The 25,344-nt window shown below is 46.4% G+C and overlaps 1 protein-coding gene and 1 long non-coding RNA gene across 2 annotated transcripts; one reads left to right on the top strand and one right to left on the bottom strand.

Annotated features, from left to right (window-relative positions):
• The first annotated feature begins 754 nt into the window (after positions 1-754).
• ELOA (elongin A) lies at positions 755-17,339 on the top strand. The gene is made up of 11 exons (XM_019981532.2): positions 755-942; positions 7,037-7,093; positions 8,084-8,190; positions 8,860-10,045; positions 10,392-10,506; positions 11,520-11,675; positions 11,769-11,866; positions 12,685-12,865; positions 13,167-13,278; positions 13,824-14,005; positions 14,915-17,339. Exons 1-11 carry the CDS (start codon positions 790-792, stop codon positions 14,974-14,976), a joined length of 2,409 nt encoding a protein of 802 aa, XP_019837091.2. The 5' UTR covers positions 755-789; the 3' UTR covers positions 14,977-17,339.
• On the bottom strand, positions 7,212-15,078 carry LOC139178640 (uncharacterized). Its single transcript, XR_011563052.1, has 2 exons — positions 14,990-15,078; positions 7,212-11,810 (listed from the first exon to the last, which is right to left on the bottom strand). It is a non-coding gene; the product is annotated as an uncharacterized lncRNA (long non-coding RNA).
• Positions 17,340-25,344: the final 8,005 nt, after the last annotated feature.

The raw sequence follows: 25,344 nt of genomic DNA, 5'->3' as shown, positions 1-25,344 counted from the left end.
AAGAAGTATTTATTTGGTACTCGGGTACCAGGCAGCGTTCTGGGGTGAAAGTGAGACATGGGCTGTTACCGCTTGTAGCTAAATTGTTTGACTTAACGAATCCCTTTCACTCTCTGGGTCTCAAATCGACCTATTCAGAGATGTGCGTTCACCGTGAACCTTGACTGTTTAGATTCAAATTCCAGCATCACTTCTTTGCTGTTATGTGACCACAGGCAAGTTAACTTCATCCCCCTGAGCTACGGGTTCCTCATCTGTAAAATGGGGATAATATGACTCGTTTCATTGGGTTGTACTGAGAGTGAAATTAAGCAAACGCAATCACTGGGCTTCAGTGCGCCCAATCAAGAGTGGTCACTAGCGTTAATCCCTGCTGATTTCATTAGCCGCAGACCCACTCAGGAACCACACACAGGTGTTATTTAGGGCGTGGCTAACAGCGCAAGGGACCGGCCCGGATTTATAAAACCAGGGTCCGGCGCTGCGATCTACATTCCGCCTCGGCTGGACATCGGAGCGTGGTCTTTTCGGGCCTTGGCTCCGCGCCCCCGAGGACCAGAAGCGGGGCTGCCCAGCGGCGACCAGTGCGGAGCACCCGGCGCGCCGAGACTAAGCGACTCCCCGGCTTCTGGAGCGCTCGGCCGCCCGGGTGCGCTCAGCGGACCCGGGTTCCCGGCCGCGGGGGCGGGGCCTGCGGCCGAGCGGCGGCCCCGACGCACCCCGCCCTCCCCGCCCCCCGACTTCGCCGAGGCCCGGAAGGGACCGGTCTTGCTTCCGTCTCCGTCGGGGATGCACGGAGGGCGGAGCCGCAGCCCGAGGACGCGACGCGAGCCCAGTTCCGGCGAGGAGGCCGCGCCAGTGACAGCGATGGCGGCGGAGTCGGCGCTGCAAGTTGTGGAGAAGCTGCAGGCGCGCCTGGCCACGAACGCAGACCCGAAGAAGGTGAGCGAGCTGGCGGCCGGGCGGGTGCGGCGTGGGGCGGGCGTTGGGCGCGGCGCGGCCCGGTAACGGTCGCGGGCCCGGGCGCGGCCGTGGTGGGCTCGGACCCGCGGCGCGGTCCCCGCCGGGCTGCGGCCTGCGGCGGGGAACTTCGTGGCCGTCCGGCCGCTGCCCATGCGGTGGGGCCCGCAGGGCGGCCGGCCTCGACGGGCCGGGGCCTCGGCTTCTGCCGGCCCCGGGCGCCCGCGGGCTGCGGCGGGGCCGGGGCGCGCTCCGCGCGGACGCCGCGTGCCGGCGGGGCTCGCGGAGTCCTCCCCCGGGCGTCCCGGGCCAGCTGTTTTCCTGTCGGGAGAGCTCCCCGCCCGGAGTTAACTCCTGCCCGCTCAGCTACTCGCCCTGCGCGATCCGTCCCCTGATTTCTTCCCGTCTTTTTGATGTTTGTTGGAGAGAAGAGGGTAGGGTAGCGGCGCGGGGGGCGGGGGGGGGGGGGGTTCTCTGCATGCGCCTGATGGAACCTAGGCTCGGTGTGTGGTCCCTGCGTCCTTAAGACGTTTTTTAATTCCTTTCCGCCTTGATAATTAGAACGTGGACTCTTTTTTTGCTTTCTCAGTAAATCTCTTTCAAAGCAAAAATAAACCTCATGTCACCCTAACTAAAAACTTAGGTTGTAATTGGAAGAGGAGGGGAGAAACAGGGTTAGAGGTTGCAGCTAGATTTTTCTTCTGGCATTGCTGGAAAGGTAAGGGCTACCGTTTCTGGCAGCTGCGATTGATGGGCAACCATTTTTAATTGTGCTCGGCGAGTTTTGTTCCCCCTCCTTAACTGTTTTCATAAGTTAAATGCATGTTTTTTTGGGTTTTTTTTTTTCCTCCGACTTTTCTTCCATTCAGCTTCTCAGTGACTGGGAGAGGGTCCGGTGGATGTTAGTGGTTTTTTAATTATTGAAATACAGTGATAAAAACACTCAAGGTGCTTGACATTTCTGTCAGCATTATAGCTGCTGTGTACAGTCCTTAAGAGTTGGATCTGTAAATCCCAGAGTGCCTTTTAAAGAGGAAATAATCCAGGGAGTCATTAGAGATAAAATGGTGAGGAGATTTGAGTTCTAATTTATTTGCTAGCCATGGACATTGCGGGGGTGGGGGGGGGGTGTTCCTTGCTAAGCCAGTTTCCTCACCTGCTTCTTCTAGGACAGCACTAAAAGGCGGAAGTGCTCAGTAGATGTTAATCTCCACTCTTTACAGTTTTTCTTGATGGATCCCTTTCTCTTCACCTTGCTCTCTGTCATAGGTGAGGTTTTTTTCTGTTTCTAAAGGCTATATCTCATTATCAGAGCACTTGCTTCTCATGCATACCTAGCTCAAAGATCAACTTCAGGACGACATTTGAGCTTTAAGTCTGTGAAAACTGAAATGCTTTCACTTGTTTTGTGTTATATTTTCTATCCTGGCTTCAATACCTAGTGGACAGGCATATTTACAAGTTTCTTTTTACAATAACCCTTTGTGGGCTTCTAATCAATGGTCATTATTTCTGAGTACTAGCTTGTTTTCCCGGACACTGTAGGTTTGCTACTGACTTTAAAACCTTAAAACAACATTATGTAAATCCCCTTATCTCCCCAGTTTCATCTTCCATTGGGTTTAAAAAAAGAAAAAAAAAAGCACCATGTAGTATATGTAGCCATTTCCCCACTAGAGCTTGAATTTTGAAGTAGCTTTTCTAGTTGTTGATGTGCATGAAATTTAAAAGTAAAAAAAGGTTTGTTTGACTTCTCAACCTATTCCAGCTAGGAGTGATTGTGAGTATCTGGGCACAGACAGTCACCCTAAACTTCTGACGTTGCATTATGAAGATCATTTTTGCAAAGGGCACAATAGTTGGCATTCACAAATGAGCTAATGCAGAGGGAAAACTGCAAGCTGGCACCCCGGCCTTCTCAACCTTCTGTTAACCCAACAAGCTCCCACAGGTTGTTCTTGAAATTGCAAGATGATTATATAGCAGTATTGAAATTTGAAACTAAATCTTGATTTCAAACCATTATTAGCCAAAGGGTTGATCGTACACCTCTGTGCATGGATTTTCCAGTGTTAAACATACAGATGTTTAACTATAACTCTGTTTTCACTTTAAGCCCATGTATAATCTAGCTTACTTGGGGGGAAATGTATGAGGCAAACCAGGGTCACTTGGTTCCTACTATTTAAGTGGAAACAGTTTTCATGGCTGGTCAAGTTACTTGTCACATGTTATCGTTTGAACATGGAAACTACCAGGAACACAGTTTGAAGGCAAGTGGAGAACAAGGGGTCAACACTATGAACATCTTTGGCTCTTTGGGATGCAGTAGTGTGCAAAGGACAACTGAGATTCTTAAGCATGGACTGTGCAAACGTTTTCCATTTCTCAATGACTTGTTAACAGTTCTTGCAAACTACTACTGGTCCCTCAGTTTGGTAACAGCAAGTTTCCACCTACCTGAAGCTGGTTTTAGAAAAGGCAGAGGAACCAGAGATCAAATGCCAACATCCGCTGGATCATGGAAAAAGCAAGAGAGTTCCAGAAAAACATCTATTTCTGCTTTATTGACTATGCCAAAGCCTTTGTGTGGATCACAATAAACTGTGGAAAATTCTGAAAGAGATGGGAATACCAGACCACCTGATCTGCCTCTTGAGAAACCTGTATGCAGGTCAGGAAGCAACAGTTAGAACTGGACATGGAACAACAGACTGGTTCCAAATAGGAAAAGGAGTTCGTCAAGGCTGTATATTGTCACCCTGTTTATTTAACTTATATGCAGAGTACATCATGAGAAATGCTCAACTGGAAGAAACAAGCTGGAATTAAGATTGCTGGGAGAAATATCAATAACCTCAGATATGCAGATGACACCACCCTTATGGCAGAAAGTGAAGAGGAACTCAAAAGCCTCTTGATGAAAGTGAAAGTGGAGAGTGAAAAAGTTGGCTTAAAGCTCAACATTCAGAAAACGAAGATCATGGCATCCGGTCCCATCACTTCATGGGAAATAGATGGGGAAACAGTGTCAGACTTTATTTTTGGGGGCTCCAAAATCACTGCAGATGGTGATTGCAGCCATGAAATTAAAAGACGTTTACTCCTTGGAAGGAAAGTTATGACCAACCTAGACAGCATATTCAAAAGCAAAGACATTACTTTGCCAACAAAGGTCCGTCTCGTCAAGGCTATGGTTTTTCCAGTGGTCATGTATGGATGTGAGAGTTGGACTGTGAAGAAGGCTGAGCACTGAAGAATTGATGCTTTTGAACTGTGGTGTTGGAGAAGACTCTTGAGAGTCCCTTGGACTGCAAGGAGATCCAACCAGTCCATTCTGAAGGAGATCAGCCATGGGATTTCTTTGGAAGGAATGATGCTAAAGCTGAAACTCCAGTACTTTGGCCACCTCATTCGAAGAGTTGACTCATTGAAAAAGACTCTGATGCTGGGAGGGATTGGGGACAAGAGGAGAAGGGGACAACAGAGGATGAGATGGCTGGATGGCATCACTGACTCAATGGACGTGAGTCTGAGTGAACTCCGGGAGTTGGTGATGGACAGGGAGGCCTGGCGTGCTGTGATTCATGGGGTCGCAAAGAGTCAGACGTGACTGAGCAACTGATCTGATTTGAGGATGCCAAAAGAGCTTTACCTTTTTAGTGCTTTGTTCTTCTTTGAATCTCATTGAAAATAGAGAGGCTCTGAAGCCGTGTTTCTCTTGGCTATGGCTAAATTGGTTTGAATATCTCCTGGGTTTTAGTTTTGTCTGCTTTGAAGTTGCCCCTTCTAACCCAAAATGAAGCAGAAAGACAGGATTTACACTTCAAGTTAGCGCTAGGCTTCAAGATGACACACCATCAGTGACTTCTAGCCCTATCTTATATGTGGCCTTTATAGAGGTCCTGGTAGTGACTTTTCCTCTGCAGATTCTAAACTGTCTGACATTGTGACACTAAGGAGGGACTCTTCTGCTTTGTGTCACGTGTTCTAAGAGGAACATTTTCATTTCCTCTCTTCTAAGGACAGTGTTTTGTTGTTGTTGTTGTTGTTGTTGCTGTTGTTTTTTTATGTGGCTTTGTAGTATTAAGTTGGCCAAAGGGGTTTTTCTGTAACATTTTACCAACCCAGAGCCTGCTGTGTTAAACACACTTGACTGACTTGCTTGTTAGGCAAGTTACCTTAATCTCACTGAGCTCAATTTCAGTATTTGTAAAATGGGGAACATAAAATCCATTTTATAGAGTTGGTTAACGAGAATGAAATGAGCTAACAGGTGTAAGAGCTTAACGTAGTAGCCAATGCACAATAAATAGTATTCAATATATAAATGCCTTCCAGAGAATGGTGTTAGAGGAGACAATCTGTTTTTTATCTTTTCAGATAGTCTAAATTTTCTTTTTTAAGAAGAGGATTTGGCAGGAATCTTTGCACCCATCACTTGGGTGACAAGAAACACACATATACTCTGTCCTGAGTTGGATGATGGTGGTGATTGAATTGGAAGTGGAGCATAGTTTTCCATAGATACACTACTTGGCTTCTCAGTTGTTCCCAGTCAAACAAGATGATCACATGTGATCCAGTTGCTCTGCCTAGCGACCGTGTTCAGTAATTATTGAAGTAGAATGACCAGAAAAACATACTTGCTACTCCACCTGGTAGTAATATGGCATACTAAGTATAGCCTGGGCTACACATGTAAAAAGAACAGATCCTGTTATCAGACATTTAAATATAAAGGCAGTCATAGTTAATCTGTTTTGAACAACCTGTACTTTTTGGCACTCCTTGAATGTAAATTTGGAGAAGGCAATGGCACCCCACTCCAGTACTCTTGCCTGGAAAATCCCATGGGCGGAGGAGCCTGGTGGGCTGCCGTCCATGGGGTCGCTAAGAGTCGGACACGACTGAGGGACTTCACTTTCACTTTTCAGTGTCACGCATTGGAGAAGGAAATGGCAACCCACTCCGGTGTTCTTGCCTGGAGAATCCCAGGGACGGGGGAGCCTGGTGGGCTGCCGTCTCTGGGGTCGCACAGAGTCAGACACGACTGAAGTGACTTAGCAGCAGCAGCAGCAGAATGTAAATTTATTTGTATATACATAAACCTTTCCTAGAGAATGGCATAGCAGTCATAACTTTGGTTAGAAGTGGAGCAAGTAGGAACTGGCTGAGAATATCTGGTAGAAGATTATGGGTAGCTGTTTAACGAATGGTCAGTTGATGAATGAAATGATTAATAAGCACTTACTGAGCTTGTATAGCATTCCAGGCACTAGGGCTACAGACATGGTTTGAATCCTCACAACCTGTGAAGTAGAGACAGGATTCAGTTCTGTTTTGCAGATGAAGTAACTGGGGCTCAGAGAGGTTAGTGACTTGCACAAGATCACCCCACAAGAAAGTGGCAGGGGCACACTGAAGCCTGTCTTTGACTGAGACTCTATCTTAACAGCTCTGCTATCCTGATTTTGATCAAGTTCAAGAGACTATACTATAGAAAAGAAATGTGGCCAGACCCAGATTGCTTCTCCAGTCTACCCAGACATTTTCGTTCACCATTTGCAATGCAAAGTGCCTATTCTAGCAACTTGAAATTGGTCTTGGCTTCCCACTTAACATCAAAAAGCAAACAAACAAAAACCCCAATTCTGTTAAACACACTTTCTCTGGAAATGTGATTCCCTTTTCCGGTAGAGACCTCTTCTTTTTACTTTCCTCCATGAGTAATTTCCTACATTCGGCACCTTTCTCAGAAATTCTAACTGGGGCAGAGCGGTAGTTGTTGATGACTTTTATTAGAACTGATAGGTCTTCCTTTGGTGTTGCATAGTGGTTGAAAGCACGGAGTCTGAAGCCCCAGAGCTGAGTGCATCTTGCCCTACATGCATCCTGGGACAAGTAACTTAACTTGATTGAGTCTGTTTTCGCTCTTGTAAATAGGATAATAACCAGACTTAATATTGTATAACACAGGGTAAGCACTTTGCCATTAGATATTATTCTTTGATATTTGTTCAGGGAATGATTATGATTTTATAAAAATTAATGTGTATTTAATTTCTCTCTGCAGCTATTGAAATATTTGAAGAAACTCTCCGCCCTGCCCATTACAGTAGACATTCTTGCGGTAAGAGCTGTGTAATTTTATGTATTATACAACTGTATCCATCTCCTTTGCAATCGGAGAGATTATACAGTAAGGTTAAGACCATGGGCTCTAGAAGTGAAGGAAACCAGACACAAGGTCACATATTGTGTGGTTTTATTGATATGAAATGTCTAGAGTAGGCAGATCCACAGACAGAAAGTAGATTAGTGATTACCAGGGGTGGGAGGAACTGGGTTTCCTTTTAGGGTGATGAAACCGTTCTAAAGCATTAATTCAGGGAGTTCCTTGGTGGATCAGTGGTTAGAACTTTGTGCTTCCACTGCCATGGGCCTGGGTTCAATCCCTGGTTTGGGGAATTAAGTTTCCACAAGTCACACAGTGTGGCCAAAAAAAAGTATTAACTCAGACACCAGATGCAATACTCTTAGGTCAGGATCTGACACCTGCCATAATCACTCTTGTTATTATTTTTAAAGTTCTAGAAGTGTTTTATGTCTTATAAACCATGGGCTTGATTTTTTTTTTTTTTTTTTTTTTTACTGTATTTTTGCCGTTCTGGGTTTTTATTGCTGTGCACAGGCGTTTTTAGTTGCCACGAGCAGGCTTCTCATCGCAGTGGCTTTTCTTGTTGTGGCGCACAGACTCTAGGGCGAGTGGGCTTCAGGAGTTGTGACACATGGGCTGAGTCACCGCGAGGCATGTGGAATCTTTGGGACCAGGAATTGAGCCTGTGCTCCTTGCACCAGCAGGCTGATTCTTAACCGCCGGACTAGCAGGGCAGTCCCTCCAGAGGTGTTCTAATTTAGTGTTTTCCTCTTCTCAATTTGGTATGCTTTGCCACTGTGCGTCGTTAGAGGTTTGGCTCACTGACACAAACTAACTTTGTACTCAGACTTGTATGTTTTTGGATGAAGTATTGGTTTGTTGGAACGCAGGAGGCTTTATTTCTTTAGAAAATTATGAGCCTAGTTCCACAACCTTCTAACGATTCCTTTGTCAACTTTGTAGGAGACTGGAGTTGGGAAAACGGTAAACAGCTTGCGAAAACACGAGCACGTCGGAAACTTTGCCAGGGACCTGGTGGCCCAGTGGAAGAAGCTGGTTCCTGTAGAACGGTAGGAAAAGTTCTCTTATTCCTTCTCTGCCTTCTTATTTAAAATGTTTATTCTGCCTCAATTATAAAAAATAAGCCATGATCATTAAAGAATATTATAAAATATTTAAAAAGTAGAAGAATAAATTTCTCTTTTTGGTACTGCCTCATGGCTTATGGGATCTCAGTTCCCTGACCAGGGATTGAACCTTGGGCCACAGTAGTGAAAGCCCAGAATCCTCACCACTAGGCCACCAGGGAACTCGAAAGAATAAAAATTTCTAAATTGTACCCTCCAGAGATCAGCATTATTGACATTTTGGAATGTTTCTTTCTAAGCTGGTCTTAAAAGTCATTTTTATACAGTTGTGAATAAACTGACATAAATTACTGCCCCTTTTTAATGTAACAAATCCAATATTTCCCTGTGTTGAAAAGCTTTTTTCACGTACACAAGATACTTGATCTTCTTTGTAGCCTGTAGTTAAACTCATCATGTTCCATTTATGGAATATTTGAGTTTTCCCAGTTTTAAAACCTAGTTGAGTATCTTTGAGCAGAACCTTCTTCCCAAGCCCATGTTTCTAACTATGTAAACTCTTCCATCTTTTGTTGTGTTCAGGTTCTGTGACTTTGTCCTGTGATCAAGGATTACCCTGAACTTTTTCTCGGTTTTTTCCTTTTGTTTTAGAACCACAGAGCCTGAGGAACAGAACTTTGAGAAGAGCAGTTCTCGGAAGCGCCCCAGGGATGCCCTGAGGGAGGAGGCAGAGATAGAGGGGGACTACCCAGAAAGCTGGAAAGCCTCCAGCAGCCAGTCATGCAGTCCTGATAATAGACAGAAAAAGCACAGAAAACTCCCAGAGCTCGAGCGGCCTCACAAAGTATCTCACAGTCATGGGAGGAGAGATGAAAGAAAGAGGTACCACAGAGCTTCTCCAGTTTACTCTTCAGACCATGAGTCTTCCGATTACGGCCATGTTCAGTCCCCTCCACCATCCACCAGCCCTCATCACATGTCTTTGGACCATTACAGACCCCTGGAGGAGGACCATGAGCCCTTTGTTCCCCACCAGAAGCCTGGCAAAGGCCATAGTAACGCCTTTCAGGACAGACTGGGGGTCAGTCAAGAGCGACACCTGGGGGAAGCCCAGGGGAGAGAAAGCACGAGTCAGAGCAAGGAGCACAGATCTTCCCATAAAGAAAAACGTCCGGCAGATGCCAGAGGAGACGAGAAGTCTTCTCTGATCAAAGAAAAGTCACACAAGGTCGTCTCCAAAGAGGAAAACCGGAGGCCGACCTCTGGGGACGGCACAAAGGAGAAACCGCCCTCTGGTGTCAGGAAAGAGAAGGAGAAGGAGGGCAGCGCCAAGAAGAAGGTCTTACCCGCCTTGGAGGTGGCTTCAGACAACCACCTTAAAAAGCCCAAACCTAGAGACTCCGAGAAAACCAAATCAGACAAAAACAAGCACAGTCTAGAAAACTCAGACATGGGCAAGGGGGCAGGAGACCTGTTGCCCAAGGCAAAAGAGAAGGTTTCTAACAACCTGAAGACTCAAGAAGGGAAAGTCAAACTTTCGCATTCAGATAGAAAGTCGGTGGCTTCCTTCCCTAAAGGTGAGGAGGCAGATTCGGATGATGAATTCGAGAAACCCACCATGTCTTTTGAGTCATACCTCAGCTATGACCAGCCCCGGAAGAAAAAGAAAAAGATTGTGAAAACTTCAACCACGACTCCCGGAGAAAAGGGACTTAAAAAAAATGATTCAAAAAGCACTAGTAAAAACTTGGACTCAGTTCACAAATTACCTAAGGTGAATGAAAACAAGCCTGAGAAGCTTCCGCCAGTTGGAGCCGACTCAGCCAAGCTGAAAAAGGTAACCCCTGCGGCCCCTTCCACCCAGAGCACCTGGGCCTGCAACCCCACTGCTGATTTGCTTGGCTGGCTTTTCCGTGACTTGCTGAATTTCAGTCTGAAATAATTTCCTCCTGGCCTCTCTGGCCACCAGGGTCGGTAGAACCCGAGAAAACTTTTTCTGAGGCATTCCATCGCGCTGGGCCCATCTGTGTGTCTCCTGACTTAGGTGGTATCAGGCATGGCTGCTGCCTGTCCTCCAGGCTGCCTGTGAAGTTACTGCTACGTCAGCACCGCTGGGCATCGACTGTGGGAAGGAGCTGTGCTGGTAGAAAGGGGCTCTCCAGTCACTGGTCTCTTCTCTGCAGGTCCCCAGCGATGTGTTGCCAGTATTACCTGACCTCCCATTACCTGTGATCCAGGCCAATTACCGTCCACTTCCTTCCCCTGAATTGATGTCATCTTTCCAACCAAAGCGAAAAGGTAATTTGCTTGTCTTTTTTTTTTTAAGGAAAAAGTGATTTAAAAAATTTATGATCTGACATCATGAATGGTGCATTTTCTAAGAGTGCAGGTTCTAGAGTTTTATGGCTTAGGTTTGAATCCCAGGTCTGGCCTCTACTCCAAGTTATATGATCTTGGGCAATAACTTAATTTTCTTGGGCTTCAGTTTCATACTCTGTAAATGGATGAAATAGTGGTGTCTGCCTATGAGGTAGATTGAAAGTGATAATGCTCATAAAGCTCTGAGCTCTGGGTTTTTACACAGAGTAAGTGTTCATTAAATCTTAGCAGCTGCTATTACTAGCAGCCTTCTGGTCTGTACATTGCACAGGAGCTTAAAAAAAGGTCTAGGTTTTTTCTGGTTTTGGTTTTTTTTTTTTTAAGGTTAGTTTTAATAGCAAAAGAATTAGACACTACATAGGTGTTCCTTTGTCTATGGGGTCACACAGAGTCGGACACGACTGAAGCGACTTAGCAGCAGCAGCAGAAGCAGCAGGTGTTCCTTAGTAAGAGGCTCACAGATGGATCATGGCTCATCCACACCATCGCATCCTGTGCCACTTTTTTTTTTTTTAAGTGGAAAAATCTATGTATTGAGGTGATTTCTAAAATTCAGTAAATGACAAAATGATAGTATGTTATTGATTAAAAGGAATAAAATATTAGCTTGTTTCTGCATAGACTTTCTGGAAGGACATAAGAAACTGTCTAATTCTTTTGCTTTCTCAGAGGCATTGGTTGCCTCAGAAAGGGAACTGAGAGGCTGAAGAATGGGGTGGAAGGAGAGTTTTCATTGAAGAGCCAGTGCCTTTTTAAAATTTTTTAAAAAATCTTTTGATGGCAGCACATGGCCTGTGAGGTCTTAGTTCCCCCACCAGGGGTTGAACCTGCGCCCCCTGCATTGGCAGCTCAGAGTCTTAACCACTGGACCAGTAGGGAGGCCCAGCTTAGTGCCTTTTATAACTTACATTTCTGTTTTTCTTGTCTTGCAGCACTCTCCTCACCCCAGGAAGAGGAAGAAGCTGGATTCACCGGAAGAAGAATGAATTCTAAGATGCAGGTCTATTCTGGTTCCAAGTGTGCCTATCTCCCCAAAATGATGACCTTGCACGAGCAGTGCATCCGGGTGCTTAAAAACAACATCGACTGTAAGTCACGTGCTTCTCTTCTGCTCCCTGGCACGTTGGGTCACTGGGTGATTTGACCGCTACTCAGTCCCTTTTACTCTCGATCCTCTGCAGCGATCTTTGAAGTGGGAGGCGTCCCATATTCTGTCCTTGAACCTGTTTTGGAGAGGTGCACACCTGATCAGTTGTATCGAATAGAAGAGTACAATCACGTGAGTGTCCTGCTTGGGTGGCAGGAGGGCAGTTTGCTGGCTTGTGTCTGAAAAACTAGGTTTGTCTCTGATTCGCCACAGTGATGGGCAGGCAGCAGTCAGGGCGCTGTTCTGGGTTTGCCTATGGGCCTTTAAATACCAGTGTTAGCCCCTGCCCCTAGCATCTTAAGTAGGCCTCTTAGGCTAGAATCAAGGTGGGATTAAAAGGTGGGAGCGGGGAGAGGTGGACCACTTCCCACACGTCCCTTGCACTTTCCTAGATTCAGAAGTCAAGGGAAAATTCTAGAAGCACAGCCCATGGGATCCAAGGCAGGGATTGAGCTTTGTTCACCAGACACCTGAGTGTCAATATGGAAGATTGACTGAGTGTCTTCTAGAGGCAAACAGATCTATCCCCCAGTCCTCCTAAGGCCAGAGACACTCATTTGATTTCGTGAGCTGTCCCTCTCTGGTTCAAAGGATCTGTGGCATCTCCTCCTCAGGCGGCCCCTGGCCATGGCGGTTCAGTGTGGTGCTGGAGGAATGCTTGGACTGGACTTCAGTTCCTTCCCTGCACAGGAAAAGACTGATCTGAAGCTAATTTGGTGTTGTCTTCTCTCCTAGCCCCTCAGCCCCCAGCAGCAGTTAGCAGTGCCTTGCACTTAATATTTTAATTCAGGGATTCGGTTTTTCCTAGAACTATGGTGTTTTACAGTACTACTACTGTTACTGTGCAGACCAAAATATTGTTAGGAAACCGGCCACCGTGGGTGATTGAGGACGGAAAAGAGGCATGCAGGAGTGCGTGCATGTAAATGACATCCTGGTTCTGATTTTAGGTATTAATTGAAGAAACGGATCAATTATGGAAAGTTCACTGTCACCGAGACTTCAAGGATGAAAGGCCGGAAGAGTACGAGTCATGGCGGGAGATGTACCTGCGGCTGCAGGATGCACGAGAGCAGCGGCTGCGAGTCCTCACAAAGAACATCCGGTCTGCACACGCCAATAAGCCCAAAGGTAAGACTGCGGGCCGGGATGCGGGCCGGGACTGGCAGAAGGGTGAGCGCTGGCTCTGGTCCTGTCACGGCTGTGGCGGGCTCAGCTCACCTCGCCCCTAGCGCTCGCGTTTGCACAAGTGGGCGGAGGGAAGGTGTGTGTGCTGCCACTGCCCGTGCTGCCCTACAGAGAGCTTTCCAGGGCTGGTCGATGATCCACTACCTTGGGAGGCCCTTGAAAAGCCTTTGTCTCTTAACAGCATAGATTATTAACAATAGCTCTCAGCTCAAGAAGGCAGGTATTAACCTCCATTTATCCACAGGCCGACAAGCAAAAATGGCCTTTGTCAACTCTGTGGCCAAGCCACCTCGTGATGTTCGAAGGAGGCAGGAGAAATTTGGAACAGGAGGAGCAGCTGTGCCTGAAAAAATCAGGTAAGACCTCTGCTCCTCTGTGGTTCTGCCTGCTCAGGGAGAGAGCCCTAGGGCAGGAAGCGATTCATTTTGTCTAGGGGAGGGGGGAGCCTGAGGCCAGAATGGGTTCTGAAGGCTGACCTTGACCCACTGGGCCCTAGCTCCCTGAGCCACAGCTTCCATGGCTGCACTATGGCCCGGATAATGACCCCTGCCCCTCAGAGAGGTCAGGATTACATGGAGAACAGGGCCTGCCTCTGGGACTCATTCCCTAAGGCTTTCCCTTTCTCTGCTTAAACAGAAAACATGTTACTGCAATGATTATGTTATCTAAGTATGTTTGCATTTTCAAAATACAGATTTACACCGAAACAGTGAAACGTTAGTCAAGATTATCATTCATCCCAAAGACTACCATGTCACTTCCAAGCTATGAGCAAAATCTAGGTAGCCGGTCCACTGTTCATAGCCACAGAACCGAGTCCGCAGGCCAGCCCACTTCAGGCTGTTGGTGCCGAGGGTCGGTTTTTCCTGCTTTTGACTTTCACCTTTGCTCTGTGTTCCAGGATCAAGCCAGCGCCGTACCCCACAGGAAGCAGCCGCGCTTCCTTCAGCAGCGGCAGCAGCAACAGCTTTAACGCCAGCCCCGAGGAGCCGGCCTACGACGGCCCGAGCACCAGTGGCGCCCACCCAGCTCCAGTGGTCAGCAGCACCGTTTCCTACGATCCTAGGAAACCAGCCGTGAAGAGTAAGTACCTTGGGGCTCTGCTCAGATACCTCAGCTAGTTCCCACGAGCGTCTGCGCCCCTCTAACGTCATTAGCGCGGCACCAGCAGTGCCCGTGTGTGTTAGGTGCGGCGTGCGTGAGGCCTTGCCCGTGGCCGGTCTAAACATCAGCGCCTCCTTCCTCTGCCTCCTTCATATGTGTGTTGTGTGCATCGTTTACATTTTGAGTGTAGTGAATATTCATTCTGGTGCTCTGCTTGTTGTTTTTTTGTTTTTGTTTTTTCAGCTTAAATGTAAACTTGCTTCTCTAGGCAGCAACATGGAGTTAACAGCTGAATGATTTTGTTGAAGTTTTATAACCCCAGCTTCCAAGTATTTATTTTTTATATCTAGTTGGATCTAGTTTGTGTCTCACTAACTTTATTACCATAGACGATCCTAAGTATTCTACAGGGGTGTCCTGACTTAAGCATTATTCTGTATTGACTTCAGAGCTCGCAGGAGTGTGGGAGCTTTGGCTGGGCTCAGGCTAACCCATTTAGAAGCAGGCTAGTCCTTCTTAGGTGGTATTTGCATTTAGCTCATCTCAGACCTGTTGCTGCACAGGACAGGTATGAGAGTGGGTGCTTTTTGCTGGTTTGGATGTTGGTGAAGCAGAGTTAAATTGCGGCTCAGAATGGCCTTTAGAGTCTGGCAGGGATTGAAGCCCATTTCTGTCACTTAGCCAGGGGCCAGCCCGAGAGACTTAGAGGGAGTGATTGTCCGGGCCCCTGGCGGGTGCTTGGAAAGCATTCGCTTTGGGCTGCTACTTGCATCGGTTCATCTGGCTGCGTAGAGCCAAGAGTAGCAGGCCTTGGGTTTGCCTAAACCACTGGTGTCTGGTGTCCAAACTGCTGTGGATCTGAAACAACTGCCTTGTCTCTCTTCACAGAAATTGCCCCAATGATGGCCAAGACGATTAAAGCTTTCAAGAACAGGTTCTCCCGACGATAAATCGAGGACTTACCTTGGAAATGAAATCTGGGGGGAGGAATACAAGGACGGTGGGGGTTGGGGAATGGAACTTCCACAGGAGACCAGAGCCTTTCACTCCGTGGAAGCTTTTGGTCCCCGAGTCCTGCGCCGTCAGCGGGCGTGTGCCCGAGCCGGTGTCCGCAGCCGCTGCCTCCTTGCCTGGCGAGCACTTCAGAGTTCTGAAGACGTGAAGCTTCGCTCTCACTGAGGATTTTAAGGTCGATTGTACCTTTGTTGTTAATTAGCTTCTTTGTAAACTATAAGACATAGTTTTAATTAATAAATATTGCCCCCAGATTGTATTTATATTACCTCCCCCTGCCCCCAATTTTTCTGTTCTGTTCTGTTTTGGTCCTCTCCCACACACTTAGCCTTTTATTTTCAGGGCTCTTTGTTAGAAGCCTAGTGGAAGTCTTTCTCCTGTCCCGGTTCATCTCTCCTGAGCGGACTCTGGTCCGGAGAGAGGACTGCGTGTCCCCGGAGCCTGTGCGGGGCACGCTGCGCTGCGGGTTGCCTGTGCTGGAAGGGGAGCCTGGCCTGGAGACTGGCGTGTTCAGGGCGGCCCCCTCCCTCTGGGAACCCGTCTCAGTGTCACGCTGCGGTCCTGCACAGGTGCATCTCTTCCCTACTCATCACATAGTATTTATTAAGGGACGTTCTAGAGTCTTCCCCCCGCCCCACCATTCTTTTTGCCAGGTCCCACTTCTTTTGAGGCTTAACTTGAGGACACAGAACCCCAGTATTTTTACAGTTTCCAGTTTCTAATTCAAAACTTGGGGCTCCTTTTCCTCCCTGACTTTTCCCTCTCCCCACTGGCATGGGGCAGAAGACAAACACCTGGAGGGGCTTTTTGTAGGCCCCCAATGCAACTTAAAAACCAGCACTTTAATCTCTTACTCCCTGTGAATCGCTGAATGGTTTTAAAAAGTAATGCTATGTTGGAAATCGGTTTTGTTTTTGCCTTTCTTTAAGATCATGTGATTGAAAGAGCACAATTTGCTATGTTTTGTAGAGAACTCTGCAGCTTGAAACTCTCTCTACCTTTGAGTTTTTAAGCCAGAATTTGTAGGAAAGGACCAGTTTAAGGAAAGGGTTTGAGCCACAGGGGCATCCACAGGTTTGGAAGGGAGAATCTCACTTTGGAGTTGACATAGGACGAAAGATTAGAACTAGGAGGACAGCATCAGTGTTCTTGGCTGTTGAAGGGCAGTGACCTAGTAGGAACCCCCTTAGTCATGACCCTGGTAGAAGTAGATACTATAAATTGGAGATGCCCATCCTTTAGAAATCTGAGAAGCAGATTGAGGGTGTGGTTAGTGTGGCAGCCCATGGAGCTTGGCAGTTGGTAGTCCCTTTGACAAGGTCACTCAAAGCTCACAGTATGGAGCCCACTGTTTTTAACCATCCTGTAGACCTCAGGCTAATTCTGAAGATTGCAGAGCAACACAGCAAGAAGTCTGTGCAGCAAAAGCTGCGTTGTTCAGTGTGCATTGCTGTGCAAGGTGCCTGAGGGACGCAAGTATTGCTGTGTTTTAATTTGCTGTATTTTTGAACTGGGTAAAAGCATTCTTTCTCTTGATCATATGTATTACCATTCCACCAGTCCCCCAGCCCGCTCCCCAAATGTGATACTAGGAAGCCTCTTCTCTAAAACCACATGAGCACCTGGGACAGCTTCCTCTCAGTGTCCACACCTTGAATTTGTCTCTTTACCTGTGTGTTGAAGTCTCTGCCACTGAAACCAGTTTTCCATATTTGATTCAGTTGTGTGTGATTTAATTTCCTTCATTAGGAGTCTTTGAGCAGGGAGGGAATAAAAGACACACCCCAGCATCACTCCCCATCTTTGGATCACCCGTTTACATAGAGCCAGATCTTCCTCCCGCTCCCTCTAAGAGTGTCTGCATCAGGGTATGACTTGGCGGGAAGGGTGAGGGAAGAGGAGAAGCCGAGTTTCCAAACGACCGCCTCTCCTGGATTGTTGAAATGGCTGCAGAGCAGACACAGGTTGATGTTGAACCTTTGGTCTCATTTGTGAAAACTTGTGCAATTCCTTTTTTCTGTGCTACACTACACACAAATCACCAAATTGCAAATTAACCCATTGTGATCCTTGGTGTAATGAACAGTTTCTTTGGGGCTTTTTCTTTCTTTCTGGGAAGTGGGAGGGAAAGGAGCAAGGTATTATCTTGCTCTTCATTTGTATTTTGGTCCCAAAATGTAAATACGATTTTCTATGTTACTTTTTTGTGGTAACTACCAAGATGAATATTTTAATTAGATAAGTTATATGAAAAGAAAGGAAAATTCCATGTCTAAATAAAAAAAAAACAATACCCATATTCTGTTGTCTTTCTTCCGTTCTCCCTTATTGTGTCAGAATGGTAGTCGGTCACAGTGTCTGGTTCCTGGGCTGGAGGCAGAGATCTTAATCCCTGGGCTGGGCCGTAAAGGATGAATTTCTGTCTGTATTGTAGCACAGCTGTTCTGGGGAAGGGGGACTCCCAGCGGGGAGAACCCTGTGAGCAAAGCAAGGCAACTCAGATACAAATGAGCACTTAGTTTAAAAACTCTTGGCTGAGCTGGGGAACTTGCATATTCACAGCAAATTCTTATGTTGTTGCTGTGTCAGACAGACACGGCCCTGCCTTCATGCAGCAGCATCTAGTAGGGGAGACAGTGATGAAATAACAACACAAATAGTTTGTGTTTTTCTTTTCTGGCTGCACCACATAGCTTGTAGGATCTCAGTTCCCTAGCCAGGAATTGAACCCAGCTCCTTAGCAGTTAAAAGTGCAGAGTCCCAACCACTGGACTGCCAGGGAATTCCCAAAATCATTGTTTAAAATACAGATTTTTGGGCCCCACTACAGAAATCTGAATTGGTCAGAAGTATGATCTGGAAAAAGGTACTTTTTCATAGGCCTCCCTCAATGAGTTGGCATGAGTAGCCTGGTTTGGGAATGCCTAGTACAGTGGGACAAAGAAGGCAATGGCACCCCACTCCAGTACTCTTGCCTGGAAAATCCCATGGACAGAGGAGCCCAGTAGGCTGCAGTCCATGGGGTCGCTAAGAGTCGGACACGACTGAGCGACTTCACTTTCACTTTTCACATTCATGCATTGGAGAAGGAAATGGCAACCCACTCCAGTGTTCTTGCCTGGAGAATCCCAGGGACCGGGGAGCCTGGTGGGCTGCCGTCTCTGGGGTCGCACAGAGTCGGACACAACTGAAGCGACTTAGCAGCAGCAGTACAGTGGGAGGACAACGCATGAACTTTGGAGTAAGTCAGATTCAGGTTTAAATCCTGGCTCCACCACTCTAGCTTTGTGAAATCTCTCTGAGCCTCGGCTTCCTCATCTATGAAATGGGAATAATGACACCTCGCAGGAATTCTTACAAGGATTAAATGAAAGAAGTAGAGCTCAATAAGTTTTAATGTCCTTCATTCTCTCCAAAGGTGGAATGAAAGGCAAAGTTTTGTTTCCAATTGACAGGAATTAAAGCTTTAGGGTCACAAGCTAAGCACTATTCTGAGGTCAGTCAGCCCTTCCTGATAACTGAAATCTTAGCCCCTGCTGCCCCAGATAGATTAGTTCAACTTCTCTGTTTTAGACTCCTATCTCTTCCAGGTCCCTTAAACCATAGCCCGCAACAACCACCAAAAAGGCAGCCACTACCTAATTTCTTGTTATCTCAGGAATCACAAATACCAGGAATTTGGTGTAAGACGGAAGTGGTGGGAACGGAGGAAAATGAGCTACTAACCAGCTCCACTTGATTGTTTCCAGGTAGACGGCGGGTCCAGTGTTGCCGCATCTTAGGGGTTTTAAATAGAAGACAGGAATCGAGATGCATGTGTAAAGTCCCCCAGTTTCTAAAACCCTGCGTCACAACTCTGCGATACTTCAGAAAACCTATATATGAAGTGGATGATTCTCCAGAAATAGAACTTATCAAAATGACCCCTATAGAAATGGCAAATCTAAACAGACTAATTACCATAGAAGAAATAGAGAAAGTGGTTGCAGTGCTTGCCCTATAAAAAAAGCTCCAGACCCAAGATGTCCTAGGGGAATTCTTTCAGCCTTAAAGATCGGATAATACCAAGGCCACTTAAACTACTGCAAAGCAAAGAGAGAAGAGCTTGGGGAACCTGGGGCTTGGCTATGGTACAGTAACAACTAAAATCCCAGTGACTCAAAACAACTAAGCTTTGGGGACTTCCCTGGTGGTCTGGTGCTTAAGAATCCACCTGGCAATGCAGAGGACGCTGGTTTGATCCCTGGTCCAGGAACTAAGATCCCATGTGCCCTGGGGCAACAAAGCCCATACGCTGCAACTACTGAAGCCTGGTACCACAACTAGAGAGTCCATGCACCACAATGAAAGATCTTGCATGACACAATGAAGGTCCAATGTGCTGAAACTGAGATCTGAGGCAGAAAAGTAAATATTAAAAAATAAAAGTTTGTTACTCAGTGTCCCTTAGGGAGGCCTTTCCAAGTAAGTGCGGAATACTGCACTGGACCCTAAGCTGTGTCCAGAGGATACATCCATCATTTCCATCATATTTCACTGGCTGCACCAGAACTCAAGGGAAGTGCAATTCATCCATATACCTTGATGCAGGGCACCAGAAATATTTGCTAACTCCAAAGGCAATCATAGTAGCCTGGACTCTTGGGTAATCCACAAGCCCACCCAACTTTGGATCCCACTCTTCCAGGTAAGCTCTCTGTGTCTCAATATTTTCCTCCAAAAATGAGGACAATACACCAACCTTATAGAGCTATCATATAATGATTTAATGAGATAAAAATATGTCAAGTGCCTAGAATAGGGCCTGGCACATAAAAAGAGCTCAAAGCATGTTAGCCAGGAGATTGATGATGAATTAGGGGAAGTACCCAACATGGAAGGATTTCCCACGTCGCACAGTGGTAAAAGAATCCTCCTGCCAATGCAGGAGACCATCCCCAGGTCAGGAAGATCTTCTGGAGGAGGAAATGGCAACGCACTCCAGTATCCTTTCTTGGAAAATGCCATGGACAGAGGAGCCTGGCAGGGTACAGTCCATGCGGTCAGAAAGAGTCGGACACAACTTAGCAACCGAGCACACACACGTGAGTGTATACACACACACACACACACACACACAACCAGACTTTCAGCTCAGCGCCACCGCCTGGTTCAATGGGAAATTGCAATTGCTAAGCGGGGTGGATTTGGAGGAAACCAGGAGAATCCCAGGGACGGGGGAGCCTGGTGAGCTGCCGTCTATGGGGTCGCACAGAGTCGGACACGACTGAAGTGACCTTTAGCAGCAGCAGCAGCAGCTGTTGGAAGGGTAGCCTAGCTCTGAATTGCCTTTTGCTTTGGCAAGCAGATTCTTTACCACTGGCACCTGGGGAGCCTGACAGTCTGGTTAGCACTAAGTAATCAACACTATCTAACCTCTTCCTACCCAGCAGATGGTGTTTCGAACCTTTCTCATACATCATTTTATAAAGCCCTCATAGTAAAACACTATAAGGTAGGCACTCTTCTTATATAACAGATTTAGAGAAGCTAAGCGACTTGCCCAACAGGCCATACCCAGTATTTGTAGGACTGGGGCAAGAGTACAAATAAGGAAGCTTTGCAGCAGAACAGCTTCAAAGTCAATGGGGTAGAGGAGCCAGTACAGTAGTGCGTCTGAGGTGCTGGCTGTGGATTTCAATGCGATCATTTGCCCTCATGTGTTCATTGTCTGGCTTTTGCTTCTACAGATGCTGCTCTGTATCTGATTTAGACAGACTGTGAACATATCTTTTTAAAATACCTTTCAAATTCTTCGTAGGGTATAATTTTGATAGATGACTGCAGATTTTCCTATAGTTTTTCAAATTAATAAAGACCATATGACTTCCCCAAAAAAAGTTATAAATGGAACTAATGAGCTGTTAAATAAAATACAGCCTAGGGAATTCCCTGGCAGTCCATTGGTTAAGGCTCCAAGCTTTTACTGCTGCGGGCCTGGGTTTGATCCCTGGTAGGGGAACTAAGATCCCGCAGACTTCATGGCCTGGCCCCAAATAGCCAAACAAACCAAAAATACAGCCTATTCTGCTACTTCGACAAATAAATACCTTCGCGATGACCTGGGGGCCACATTTAGATTTCTGAGCCTTTGGAGCTCTGCACTAGAAGGTCATGGAATGGGAAAAGGCAAGGCCCTAGCCCCACCCCTCTTCTCAGACCCTAAATATGTTTCCCTGCAAGGGGGCTCGAGCACAGCTGTGCAGGTGTCCTCATCTGCATGCCCACATTCTACTGTAGGGTCTCTAAATTGAAAAGGTCCATCAGGTGTCCAGCACAGTGAATGATGAAAGAGCCACAGCATCACATCTCAGAATACTAGGGACCAAGAGAAGATCTTAAAAGCTTCCAGGGAGGAAATGGAAATCCACACAAAGAATGACACTGTATTTCTCAAAGCTGGGAGAAAACAGAATAACACCTTCAAAATCTTGAGATTCCATCCTCATCCAAACTACCCATTAAACGTAAGGGAAGTTTAAAGACATTTTCAGGAGTCACTTCCGACGCACGGTAGCATGGTAGCCACCTACAAGAGGGCTTCTAATAGGTTCTACCTCTTGGTATTCACAGCCTTATGGTGTTTCCTCTCACATGAAATATGGCTGACGTATGGAACCATGGAATATTGCAGAGTCAACAACATGCGATTTCTAAGGTTAAGTCATAAAAGATATTGTATTTTCTATTTTTCCCTCTCTTGGATCACTTGCTGTGGTGAAAGCCAGCCACCATGTCAAGAGGACACTCAAGCAGTCCTATGGAGTGGTCCACAGGAGGAACTCGGGTCTCGTGCCAACAGCCCGCACCAACTTGCCAGCCGTGCAAGTTCACCATCTTGGAAGTGTATCCTCCAGTCCCGGTCAAGCCATCAGAAGACTTGAGTTTCATGAGAGAAGAGACAGACGCCCCTGCCCACACCAAGCAAAGCCACTCCCAAGTTCCTGGCTCGCAGCAATTGTGAGATGAAGGTCAATTGTTGCCTTAAGATTAAATCTGGCGGTGATTTGTTACATGACAAAAGGTGAACAGGGGTACGCTGGGGGCAGGGGAGAAAGCCACCATATTTTGCAGTTCTTCCAATTAAAAGGTAAAGTCTATATCTCAACTCTTGAATTTGGATTTGGCCAATAAATCTTGGTTTGGCTGATGGAACATTAACAAAAACGATAGAAGCCGGAGGTTATCGAATGCTTGTGTAATTGGCCCTTCCCTCCTGTGCTCCTGGAATTCAGTAACTGCAGCAATGTGAGTGAGCTCAGGTAGCCTGCTGGTGACCCCTGGCCATCACCTCCGCTAACAGCTCGTATCAACAAGACATGTGAGTGAGGCCATTCCAAACTAATCAGCCCAGCCAACTTGCCCAGAAAACAACTGCCCTGGTGATCTGCAGAACCATGAGAAACAGTAAATGTTGTTGTTTAAAGCTTTTAGGTTTTGGGGTGATTTGTTACACAGTATAAGCTAATTGATACAACATGTTTGCTTTATGTATACCTTTTTGTTTCAGGAAAACAAAGGAGGCTCAAAGCCTAGTTTCTTCTCAGACTTATCTGATCTTGGGCAAATTAATTCACTTCTTTTAGCCTCAGTTTTCCTCACCTTCAAACTGGAGAAAATACTGGGCAATACTCCCTATCTCTTAAAGATCATGTGACAAATGATTAAGATGAACCACATAAACTACCCTGTAAAGAATCTGCCTGCAATGTGGGAGACCTGGGTTCGATCCCTGGGTTGGGAAGATCCCCTGGAGAAGGGAAAGGCTACCTACTCCAGTATTCTGGCCTGGAGAATCCCATAAACTGTAGAGTCCATGGGGTCACAGAGTGGGACACAACAGACCGACTTTCATTTCACATGAACTACATGGGCTTCCCAGGGGGCGCTTGTGGTAAAGAACCCAGTATTCACTGGAAGGACTGATGCTGAGGCTCCCATACTTTGGCCACCTGATTCGAAGAGCTGACTCACTGGAAAAGACCCTGATGCTGGGAAAGATTGAAGGCAGGAGGAGAAGTGGACAACAGAGGATGAGATGGTTGGATGGCATCACCGATCAATGGACATGAGTTTGAACAAACTCAGGGAGATGGTGAAGGACAGGGAAGCCTGGTGTGCTGCAGTTCATGGGGTCGCAAAGAGTTGGACACGACTGAGCAACTGAACAGCAGCAGCAGCCAAGGCAGGAGATGGAAGAGACCTGGGTTTGATCCCTAGATTGGGAAGATCCCCTGAAGGAAGGCATGGCAACCCACTCCAGTATGCTTGCCTGGAGAATCCCCATGGATGGAGGAGCCTGGTGGGCTACAGTCCATGGAGTCACAAAGTGTCTGACATGAGCGAAGCAACTTGACACACACACATACAAACTACATAATGTGCTTAGCATGGCACAGGGTACAGGATAAATCGTAAAGGGTGACAATGATGTAAATGACAGGAAAGAAGACAAAAGTGGGCAGAGGGCAGGGTAAGGCCTGGGTTAGTCCCAAAGTGGGACACAGTCTTTCTAAAGAAGGACTGCTGAGTGTATCATTCAATTAAACAAGTATTTGCTAAGTGTTTAGCACATGCTGGGCCCGATCCCTGAAATTGTAATGTAAAAGCAGGAATAGGTCATGTCATTGAGCTATTTGAATCAGAACCAAGCTTGCCTGCTTCACAAAGAATTGAACTAGGACATCAAAATATTTCTGAATGGGACTTGAGGAGATGGATATTTTGTGGCTGCCCTCAGTCTCATCTGGATACTTTGAGGCCATAAGTGAAGGGCAGGGGATATTCACAGTATCCCTTAACTGTCCCTGCATCCTATCTTTCCCTGTCTCCACCAAGGAATAAGCACACATCCTACCCCAAAACCAGAATTACTCCAGCTCTAAACAGTGCTCCCCACCCTTGATCTCAACCTGAAACAGAGCAGGTCTACAGTCCTTGCCCCCTGCCACGTCCTCAGCCTGCTTTTTTCTGTAGAAATACACTTTAGCCAAAGAAAACGTTTAATCAGAGAAGTGAGAAAACGCAGAAATAAAGAGCAGTCAAAGGAGACCACATAGTAATAGTGTAGTCGTGAAGCATATTCAAGGACATTTTACTTCCTTCTCAAGGGCTACGGATAATATTCTGAGCCATATCCTGTGATCTGTCTTACAGATACTGAAGCCTCCACCAGGTGGAAGAAGTTGACTACACGATGCCATGACATAAGTGGCTATAATTCCAAGAACTGGCCTCAAGAAATGCAAACTGACTTCAGAACTGAAGATTAACTGTGCCTAAAACTATCAAGATGATACTGGTTGGACCACCAATGACCAATCTGAAGATGACTGTCAGGGCTGACTACTGTTTCTGCATGTAGCCCCCTCCCTCAGTCTAGAAAAACTCTGGCCCCTTAAGTGTCAGGGGAGCTGGGGAGTCAGACTTTGGACAGGCATTTGGTAAAACCCCTCTGCCTTCCATTTCAGGCATCCAAAATAAAGCAAACTTTCCTTTCCACCAACCTATATAATGACTTCTGAGCAGCAATCAGCTGGACCTGGGTTCAGTAACAAACTCACAAGATGAAAAACATTTTAACTTGCACCTGAGAATACAAATCTGAAGCTGAAACAAAAGTTCTATAAACTGAGGCTAAAATGTGTAATACATTCTGAATTTTAAATTCTATTCAATTTAGTTTTTTAAATGCTGGTCACAATCCTCCTAAACAGATTTTAAGACATTAATGGGTCATAACTAGCAGTTTGAAAAAACTGCTCTGAAATGTCATATGAGGAGGGGACTTAAAGGTCATCTAGTCCAATCCTTTTACTTCACAGAGGGTAAACTGAGACTTAGAGAGGTTAAATTAATTGGCCCAGGCCCCACAACTGGTAAGTGGTAGAGCTTCGATTGAGCCAAGATTTGACTTGACTACTGAATTCTTACCATGTGTCAGCAACTGCGCTTTCTTGAAGTGCAGTATTTCATTCAATGCTCACTGTGATCGTATGAAATTGATATTACTAATGCCACTTTACAGACGAGGAACGAAGTCTCAGGATGCAGACCGTGACTTACTCCAGCTGTAACAAGGTCAATAACAGACCCGGGACTTGTTTCAGATTCAGCTGTCCATAAAGCCTGTGGTCTCCAACACGAAGCCCACTGTGAGGAAAGTGATCATGTAGGTTTGTGAGCTCTAAGCGCCTAAGCCTGCACATGTGAGGCAGTGATAAGGTTGTGTTCCCTACTCTTCAGGGCCTTATCACTGCTATCAC

The sequence above is a fragment of the Bos indicus genome, chromosome 2, assembly GCF_029378745.1.
Source record: "Bos indicus isolate NIAB-ARS_2022 breed Sahiwal x Tharparkar chromosome 2, NIAB-ARS_B.indTharparkar_mat_pri_1.0, whole genome shotgun sequence".
In the NCBI taxonomy this organism is placed as follows: Eukaryota; Metazoa; Chordata; class Mammalia; order Artiodactyla; family Bovidae; genus Bos; species Bos indicus.
The sequence above is the reverse complement of the archived record's forward strand: the minus strand, read 5'-3'. Positions and strand labels throughout refer to the sequence as shown.

Coding starts and splice junctions, on each gene's coding strand:
- ELOA (XM_019981532.2), top strand. CDS start 790: ATGCACGGAGGGCGGAGCCGCAGCCCGAGGACGCGACGCGAGCCCAGT. Junction 943..7,036: donor CGAACGCAGACCCGAAGAAG/GTGAGCGAGCTG, acceptor TTCTCTCTGCAG/CTATTGAAATATTTGAAGAA. Junction 13,279..13,823: donor GCTGTGCCTGAAAAAATCAG/GTAAGACCTCTG, acceptor TCTGTGTTCCAG/GATCAAGCCAGCGCCGTACC.